General features: G+C 40.2%; 1 protein-coding gene across 3 annotated transcripts in view; it reads right to left on the bottom strand.

Moving 5' to 3' along the window:
- Window positions 1-654: 654 nt before the first annotated feature.
- Window positions 655-9622, bottom strand: part of trpm7 (transient receptor potential cation channel, subfamily M, member 7) — a 43528-nt gene continuing 34560 nt past the window's right edge. For 2 of the 3 annotated variants that reach the window (XM_024295302.2, XM_024295304.2), the window contains exons 31-43: window positions 9272-9300; window positions 8002-8061; window positions 7610-7654; window positions 7462-7527; window positions 6688-6971; window positions 6520-6602; window positions 6053-6258; window positions 5904-5955; window positions 5704-5810; window positions 2276-3698; window positions 2084-2178; window positions 1874-1950; window positions 655-1775 (exon numbers count right to left, since the gene is read on the bottom strand). In XM_024295302.2, coding sequence (XP_024151070.1) covers window positions 3586-3698; window positions 5704-5810; window positions 5904-5955; window positions 6053-6258; window positions 6520-6602; window positions 6688-6971; window positions 7462-7527; window positions 7610-7654; window positions 8002-8061; window positions 9272-9300 — 1045 coding nt within the window. In that variant the 3' untranslated portion in view covers window positions 655-1775; window positions 1874-1950; window positions 2084-2178; window positions 2276-3585. The remainder of the gene's footprint in view (window positions 1776-1873; window positions 1951-2083; window positions 2179-2275; window positions 3699-5703; window positions 5811-5903; window positions 5956-6052; window positions 6259-6519; window positions 6603-6687; window positions 6972-7461; window positions 7528-7609; window positions 7655-8001; window positions 8062-9271; window positions 9301-9622) is intronic. The other variant, XM_024295303.2, reaches the window with a different exon arrangement.

Below are 9622 nucleotides of genomic sequence, written 5' to 3'. Positions count from 1 at the left end.
CTTTAGCCCACAATGCTACATTAGTGTGTGTAGAAACACGCTGATTGGAAAAATTGTGCACATAATTTTTTTTTTTTTGTGTGAACAAAATTTTTACTTATTCAAGGGGGATAAAAAAAAACTTGAATAAAAAATGTAATCTTCAGCTGTGTACATCACAATTTAAGAGAAAAACTTGAATGTAAAATAATTGTTCTCAAGCAAACAAATCCACCAGATAATCAGTTTTTAATTCCCTGTGTTTTTCATTAACATATAAATAAAATGAAAAAAATGCATTTAAGGCCTTTGATCTGGGCTTGTTTTGTTGTGAAGCTGCAGTGAAGAGGACTCATGAGAAGATGCAGCGACTTACAGATCGGATTTTATCTGTCAGACAAAAAAAAAAAAAGAAGCTACTGAGCCATAAAATACTCTGAATAGCTGCGACTTATCTTCATCTTCTTCTCTTCCTCCCTATGCTGTTGCCTCTGATCTGCGGATCACGTCTCAGAAGCAGCAGAAAGAGCGACTGCAGACCGATCTCAGTGTCAGATGATGGGGCCACAGAGGGCAGCAGGTGTGGAAACGTAATAAACCCGTAAATCAGGGCTGCTCCTCCAAACACGGTTTATTCTTCTTTTGACAACTAAAATAATGAATCAAACCCCATCATTTATTTCAATCCAAGTTTATTTAAGCACTTGGTAAAACATATTTATATATATATAAAAAAAATCATAAGATGTGTTTTTAATCAAACTTTACATCAACTTGACAATGAAGAGACGAGTTTCAGGTCAAATTGATCAAACACACTAAACAAGATAAAAGCTGAAGCTTCACACGGAAGACTTTTCTTTGCTAAACAAATAAGAGAAAATGTTTCTAAAAAAGGGATCAATGATAAACATTTGAGGGGTAGAGATAGAAAAGGGCCTAAAATACTTCTGATGCTAAAAGACAATGATGCTCGTGAACTTCTTCTGCTTTTTTTTCATGAATTCTGTTGACTTCTGAAGAAATCAACAGAATTCATGAACCTGTAGAAGGAAATATCTTATAGAAACCGCTCAGTTTTAGCTGCTCATCTAAAGAAAGCATTCTCACGGCTGCCGTTCGAGCTCCAGCCCACATTTACAGCGCACAATAAAGCATATTTTGAGGAACTCGGGTCACGTCTTTCATCTGTCGTGGGAAACATGTAGTAGGAAAAAAAAGGGGTGGGGTGGGGGGGGGGTGAGGCCTCCAAATCTGGTTAAATGAGAGTTTTCCGTTTTGCTAGAACTGTAGGATTTATAGATTTTTTTCTTTTTTGGACGTTTTCCCTTTCCACCGCCCAATTGAGGATTGAACTTTAGAACAGAGGATCCTGGGAACATTTACGCTCTCCCACAGAGAGTCTGTGGTGAGCATCTCAGAGGGAAACACCAAAATATGTACACAACTTGATGAATAGTTAAGCTTTAAATTTCTGGACTAGGAAATGTGAAGAATGGCAGCAGAAGGACCGTGAGCTGAAGAGCTTCTGGACGGCATCCTGCACACACCACATGTGTTTTAGGTGTGTGCATTCATTAACAGAAGGGCAGATCAGTTCCTGGTTTCTGCTGAATGCTCTCATCAACTTCTTCTTTACATTCTCAGCGAGTTTCATGTGAATGTATTTGAAAAAATGTGAGAGCAGAAAGATCAGTCATCTACTGGTGATGGCATCTGTTCTTAAGCTTGGCAAACTTTGAATTCTTCTTAGAACTGCTTCCTGCAGGAAGCAGTTCTCTTACTTTTTGTTCTACCTGGACAAGATAGAAAAATGAAAATGGAAATATCAGTATTAAGATTTTCAGTTGTAATTTGAAACACATGAACGGGTTCTTAAAGGAGCTTCACCTACCAGCTCAGCCTCAGGAAACTTTCCGGTCTCCAGCTTCGAGTAGATGAGCTGCTCACCCACCAGCACCTCAAAACTATCTGCATGATCGACAGTAAATAAATAAAATTAATGAAACCGTCAAGTTCTCGCAGGAGATCTCAATGCAACACTGGTGCACATCTCTGCTCTCTGATGGAGGTTTCTCTTTAAAAATAGGAAGCAGCATCTCACCCGGCTCCCCCGTGACCCCCTGCACCTTCACACCAGGAACTTGCCTGAGGATGCCGGCCAGTTCCTGGTATCGGTACGCATAACTTCATCCTTTACTGAGAGAAAAAAAAAAAAAAAAGTAACAAGCATAAAGACGTTTAGATTTCCTCATTTAGATGTTTGTTTAGTTTAATAAAGCGAGCGTGTTCTTACCAGTATTTAATGGTGACTGTCGTCATGATTTGGCAGCTGTCAAGTCGGCACTCGGCAGAGAAGACTGAGATGTTGAGTCAAGACTTCCCCCTGCTGTAGAGGAAGCCCCGCCCACTGGGAGGTTGGAATGTTTGATTACATTGTTCAGTTCAAGTGAGATGCAGACGACGTCGCCCACATGCGGGTGGAGGAGTGGGCGGCGGCCTCTTCAGCTCAACAGGTGCTGGTCATCATAATCCAGAGATTTCATCAGATTCAAATATCTGGAGGTAACGATGGACGAGAAGCCGTAAAAACTGCTGATGCATCGGTTGCTTCTGCAGGCAAACGTTCACCTTCCCGTCAGTCATCACAACCACAGGATTCCTTTTATAAAGTCGTAAACTTTTTAAATGGGGCTTAATGTGGGAAACGCTCAGCGGTTAAACCAGATTCTCGACTCAACTAAAATAACTTTTGCTGGTTCCTTTCATTGAGTTACAGGAAACACAAAAAAAATCTGTAAAGAAAAAAAAGAAAACCACAGCAAAGATACGATCTGTTAAAAAAAACAAAAAAAAAAAAATCAGTTAAAGAGGCAGGACCCACTTTTTTTTTTAAATATTTTATTTGTTTAAAATGATATTCAGTACAAAATGTATACAGCAATATCCTTAACGTTTGTCAGTTCCCCTGATTTTGTTCAGCTCATGCCACATAACTGTATCTATAAGATACACTGGATTGTGATTTGCTCATAACAACAGTTGATGACAAAGATAAACCTTTAGTACCTCTGTAACAATAAAAACTATCAGCAAGATTGTGGCGGACACACTTCCAATACAATAAAATTACATACATTTTCCTGTAAAAGTTGCATTGCAATCTGCCCATATTTTACAAGATTTCAAATTCATATATATTTATATCATGATCGGCTAAGAAACGAAGTTTTGATACAAGTTTATAAAAACGGTGTGGCCGCAGTGCCTCAGCAGGCTGTTCTGTGAAGCTGCTGTAACAGATGGACAAAGCACTTGGTTTTGTTCTTTTTTTGTGTTAGAACAAGGCAACTTCTTAATAAATACCCCCCTGCAACCATGCTGCCCCAGCCCACCTGACCACGCATGGATGAATGAACTGTTCACGTGTGGATCGGTGACGGGCAGGAGCGTGCTCCACATGCACTGGTTTCCATGGAAACACTACCGTTCCAGTTGATTGGGTGTACCTTCCTGTTCCTTGGCTTTAAATGTATTATACAACCCCCCCCCAGAAAATAAAAAACAAAAAAAATCTGCCCACATACAGACACACACAGTCTCTGATCACAGCATCAGTCTCATTGACTGGCGGGATTCTTTGACTCCGCCCCCTGAGTTTGGGGGATCATCTTGAGGGAGCGTCACTTTGTCAGGCGTGTAGTCGTTCCTCTTCAGATCTGACGAGGACAAAAGTAAAAATGTTAACTGTGAGTCTTTATACAGAAACCTGACTAATACTACGGTCACATGTTCAGAAATGCCACCGTGCAGCGACTTAAATGGGAGCAAATTCAGCAGGAGGCTGCGGGGCTGCATTAGCAGTCGCACAGATTTTAGGAAAAAAGAAACATTTTAAGAAGACTAGTGGATTTTTCTCTAAAAGTGGACATCGATTAGTGGCTGTCCGTGCACATTTTGAGGTCAGGCTGTGGCAGTCGAGTGACAGGCGGGGATGACCCCATTATAAAATGGGGCAACAGCTAGAATTTTGATTGAAAGAAAAAAAAAAAAAAAGAAAATCAAATAGTGGTATGAAATCCTGAAAATTCTGCCAGTGCCTCCCCATTGCGCAGCAGCAGTTGTATAAGTAACCGTAGCTTAAGTCTCCTCAGGATCTTATCTGAGCGGTCCAGTTATTAGAGACTTTTTCTGTGAAAGAACAGAAAAAAACCAAACAAGTCAGATATCTGCTCCCGGACGCCTCCACATCACTCATTAAGCAGCACGTGCATGAACAGCTGCAGTCAAAACAATGCTTTTATTTATCTGAATGCAAATAAGTAAGTAAATTTTTATGTATACAGAACCTTCTGCAGAACGTTATCACACAGTGCTTTATTAAAAAAAAAAAGACAACATAAAAGAAAAAACCCAGACAGATTAAAACATCCAACACTGACAGGAGCTGCTAAAAGTAAAGATAATAGTTAATAGGTCAGGGGTCTCAAACTGGAGGCCTGCGGGTTATTTGCAGCTCCCCAAGTCAATATTTTGCAGCCCCCGCCTTAATATAAAAGTTCAAAGTCTACTTAGCAATATCTTCTGCATGTCCACACTTCTTTGATGATAGCTTTGTATTTGCTTTGTGATGTTTCAGCTTTATGCTTAAAACTTTGCATCTGCTAGTGTCGTTGGATCTGGTCGTCAGAAAAGTCCTTAGCAACGGTTGCTAGAGTCGTTAGCTCCTGTCGTTTTACAGGACACAGAAGATATTGCTTAGTAGTACATAGACATTAACAAATGTTCAATAAACGTGTTCAGTAGACATAGACAGTGGAGGCAAAAAAAACATAATTTTGGCACAAATGGAACCTCATACAGCCCAGCCTCAGCCAGAGGCTGAGATAAATTGACTTTTAGAACCCTGCATTAGACTAAGACTGACTAAAAGCTTTTCTGAATAGAAACGTTTCAGGTTTTTAAACACTAAGCTTATCTGATGTCATGACAAAACAAAGGAATTCCAAAGATGAGGAGCGACAGTTTGAAAGTGAGATCTTTTTTGTATTGGGTTTTATGAATATTTAATACAAATATTTTAGTTTGTAGTATTGACTGTATATGAGAACTGGACTGAGTGGCCCCTCCCCCCTCAAGTTCCAAATAAGATGTAGCTGCTAGTTCCAAGAAGCCAAAATCCCATGTTCTTGCTAATTCAATTTTTTTAGGGATATATTTTCTGTGGTGCAAATTATTCAAGTAATAAACTGGCCAATCAGATGCCTCAATAACACTAGGTGGTCTTGCATCGAATGTTTGACAGATTCTCTCCAACCTGCTTTCAAGCTCACTCCTGATTGGCGAGAGTTGTTGCCATAGAAACTCTGACCAATCACTGCTCATTGATCATTTTTGATTCCAACATGACGGTATCCATATCACAAAAATTTGACCATTTTATTGGAGCCGGAAGAAAGACACTTTCTATGGGGACTGTCACTCAGTCCAGTTCTCACATGCAGTCAGTAGTTTGTAGACCTTAAGGGTCAGGCTGAAGAGTAGAGGGTCAAAAGGTCAGTACTATGTGTCAGTTTGTCTGTACAAAGTTCTCAAAAATATCAAATTAAAAAAACTTAAATCAAATCTTATTTTGGAGGAATGTGCTTGAATTCTGAGACAGTCTGAATAATTTAAACATTTTCATGGAGCAAAAATGCGGATGGTTACAAAAGCCTCTCATACCGGGAAGTTTGAGTTTCCGACAGCAGGAGTTGCAGTGGTGCTTGGCGCGGAAGTTCCTGATGGCGTCGTCTCCCAGGTTGGCCGGTCCAAAAATCATGTCGTAGGATCTGCAGGAGTCAGACACACGTCACAAATTAAACAACTAAAGGAATTTATTCATGGATCATCCCTGATGTGTGACATGAACTGAAAACGCTCACCCCTTCTCTCCACTCTTAATTACTGAAGGATCTGTCAGAATCTCCCCAACGCCTAAAAAACACAAGAATTAAAGGGAAAACGGTCATTCTCTTTACTCTGAGTCATTTATGAACGTTGGAAACAGCCTGATCAGATCGGGGAGTTTTACCCTGCAGGTCCAGCACCAGCAGCTCCCCCCGAGTGTACTCGTACGTCCAGTGACTGAAGGCCAGCATAGTTTCCTCCAGGAGGTTGGTGGGCACGATCTCGTCGCCATTATTGTTGTTAAACTTTCTGAACTCGCCGGTGATGCACTCCTCTATGGCAAACCACTGCCCGGCAGAGTGGCAGTACAGCAGGAACACCTCCAGGAACCTGCAGGGAGACAGGTGAGCCTTCAGATTTCAGCGGGGTCATGTGAGAACGAGCTGACTGGGCTGCATGTGAACCAGAGGGTGTTATGTCACAGAGATGCTCCAAACTGGACTTCTGATCAAGTTTTAGGAGAATTTTCTTCCTCCATGGAAACATCTCATCCAGAATCCTGAATATTCTCAGCTGGGCAGTCAAAGCGAGCCCATTGAAAGTGAATACAACCATGCAAAGTGAAGAGTGTTACAGATAAGTGCTGTTTACCTGGGTGAATAAGGGATCGTCTTGGGCCTAATTTGGTTAAAGGCAAATGTCAGCTTCTGCGCAGCTCGCTGCTGTTGAATTTCCTGCAGATTTCATAACAGAAGTGGGTTTGACGTGACATCACCAGAAAACTGCGTGACATGAGGATGGCCCCGCCCCTCTCCTCACCCTGAGACAAAGGTGCAGCACAGTGTCCTCCTTGTAGATGCTCTGCCACGTCTGGACCACCTCAGGAAGGAAGGACTTGACTATGTACAGGTGTCCTGGCTTCAGGATGTCGTACTCGGACCAAGTGCAGAGCACCTTGAGGGCCCGTCTCAGACCTCCACCCATCTCCTCCTTGCTGAGGAACTCGATTTTGGCACAGAAGCCCCTCTGGGACCAGGAAGACATGCTGTTGTTGATGATGTTGGGCGAGCTCTCCTCCAGGCGGTACACAGTTACCGGCTCCCCTGAATGAACACATGGGCGATATCTTAATCAGCATGGGTGTCCAGGAGTTAAACTGAATTTATTTTAGTTTCGACTCAAAAACAATCTCTGAGCGGTTAATCGTTAAAAAAAAGAATTTCAAAACAAAAGCTGTTAAACAGACATCTTATGAATCATTTACACATCATCCAGGAAACGATTATTCAGGCTTGCCCAGTTGGTTTTAGATGGAGTATTTCTTTTAAACCTGCTTGACCACTTTTGTGTACAACTTCATCAAATGGCACAGAGGCCGACAGGAGCTCTTCTCTGAAAACTGAAAATCCCAGGGTTAAAGCTAGTTTCTCCTCAATAACGAAAAAAAAAACACAAACTGAAAGAATGCAGCCAAGTCTGCAGCTCAAACATCTGCAGGTGCAGCAAGAGAAAAACACTGGTCAGATTTGTTGTTATCTTTCGGGCACTTCCTCATTCTCCAACTGCCTGCCGTTGCTTAGAGATGCGCCATACCTCTGGGGGGCACGGGGGTGAAGGGTATACTCTGGGACAGCCTCATCAAGTTGTTGCGCTCCACAGCTGAGAGGAAACAGGAGAAGCATAAACAGGAGCGAAACACTGAAGCTTCTTCTGCATCATTAAATAAAAACCGTGTTCTTACCAGAATACTGGTAGCTTTCCATGGGTTTGAAGGGTGAGCCAATAGCTGCAGATAAAACAAATAAGAGTGAGCGTCCACGTTTGCATAAATGATCAGTTCACTTATTAAAAAAACAGACATGGATCAAAGATGTTAACCAAATCCTGCTTTCTTTTGGTCTACCAGTAGATGGAGCTGTGCAACATCAAACATTTTACTTAACAGACTGTAGTTAAAGTACCTCAGCCTGCAGAGCTAAAATACTTGGAGAAAACATTTTTTTGGCTTTGATTAAGTAATGCAGTCACTATTACGTAATATATATTCAAAACATCAGAACAAAAATCATCTTTGAATGTATGCAAATAATATTGTTCTGAATATGAAGGGATGTTTGGGCGTTTGAGACTCACAGTCCTTTCTGACTCCAAGGTGAGAGTGCCGCGGAGCGTAGAGGGAAACTGCAGCTGAAACTACAGGAGAACAGAGAGGATTTTTAATACAAAGTCAGAAAATGAGTTCTGATGTGACGAGGACACTTCAAACTGCACATGAGGAGCATCAAAACGTTCAAGTCACGTCACTTTTCTAAAAACGTTTGCAGCAACAAAAGGGTTTTTTGGATTCTAGATTTTCTCTTCCGTCTCTGATCTGAGACTACACGATCATTTACTATTTGAAGTTTACATTTTTATTCAAGCTTATAAAGCTGATGAAGTAAACAAAAAAATGCAACCAAGTAGAGAAAGGAACAGTTTTTTTATGTATACACTGGGGTATCAAATCATCACGTTAATTGTGATTCATTACAGACACTTTGGAGAGTTTTTTTTAATCTGGTTAATTTATTTTTACGTTGGATAGTTGCTTCCTCTGTGAAGCTGTTCATGTCTGATAATGCACACCTGGAAGATCATTATCCTGCTTGTACCATGGACATTTATATAAAAAAATAAATAATTCATTATAGAACTTCAATCATATTGCTAAATTTAAATCATTTTTAACAAAAAGAGGACGATTTCAAATGTGGTGCATCACATTGTCATGGTAACAGTTTTAGCACTCGCCGTGCATCGTTTTCTACCGTCTTGCTGTTGTAATTAACTTTAGAAGAAGGTATGTCAGCATATGTTTTACTGTAATAATTAGAAATTTGAAGTAAATATTTTTGGATATAAATGTTCCAAATGCTTTTTGATGTGGTAAAAGTCTTTTTTTTTTCTTAATTATTTGAGTTTGCAGTTTTTTCCCTTGGTGATGTAAAAGTAAAGGTTGGAAGTCTGTTCTAATATATTATTTAAAAAAAAAATCATAGTTCTGCTTTTTTGCTGTATTTTGATCTTTTACTGCACCAAAAATGTCACATCTAAAAAAAAATACCTAAAAATTAGACTTTTCACAGCAATCCTTAGGTTAAAAATATTTACAATTAAAATATATTAATTAATTACAGATTACGGTTAATTTATTGCAAAAAATATGAATAGCATGACAGTACTATTTTAAATGCCAAGTATATATTTGAAAACCCAGTTTGAGGTTATATGGGGGTAAAAAAACAAAAAGAGGTCAAAGGTCACTAGGGTTTTTGAAGCATTTGGACTTGCTGAACCAGAAAAACAAATCTGACAAAGCAGATGCGCACAAAGACAGAAGCTGAAGTGAAAATGGAGGTCATACCGTTTAGCGTTTCTTCCCCGGGGGCTCTACTAAGAGAAAGAAAAACACACGTGAGACAAAAGAGGACTTTCAATGTTCCCTCCACGACTCCTGGTCAGCAGAAGAGAGTCAACATTAACACCACGTCAGGCCGAAACGTTCTCTGGTTTGATCATTCATAAAGACGTATTTAGATTTATTGTGTGGCAGAACAAAACAGATAAAGTCTTTGAGATTGTATTCAGAGGTCAACCTTTCTCTATTAAAATAAATGTATTGCTGCCCAGTTGCTTTTGGATTTACCCTTTTGTGTGGCGTTTACATTAGTTTTGTACTGATTTGGGTTCAAAGCCCATCAAAGAACCTTTTAAA

The sequence above is a fragment of the Oryzias melastigma genome, linkage group LG3 (genome assembly GCF_002922805.2).
Source record: "Oryzias melastigma strain HK-1 linkage group LG3, ASM292280v2, whole genome shotgun sequence".
Taxonomy (NCBI): Eukaryota; Metazoa; Chordata; class Actinopteri; order Beloniformes; family Adrianichthyidae; genus Oryzias; species Oryzias melastigma.
Note: the sequence above shows the minus strand (reverse complement) of the source record. Positions and strands in the feature narration are given on the sequence as shown.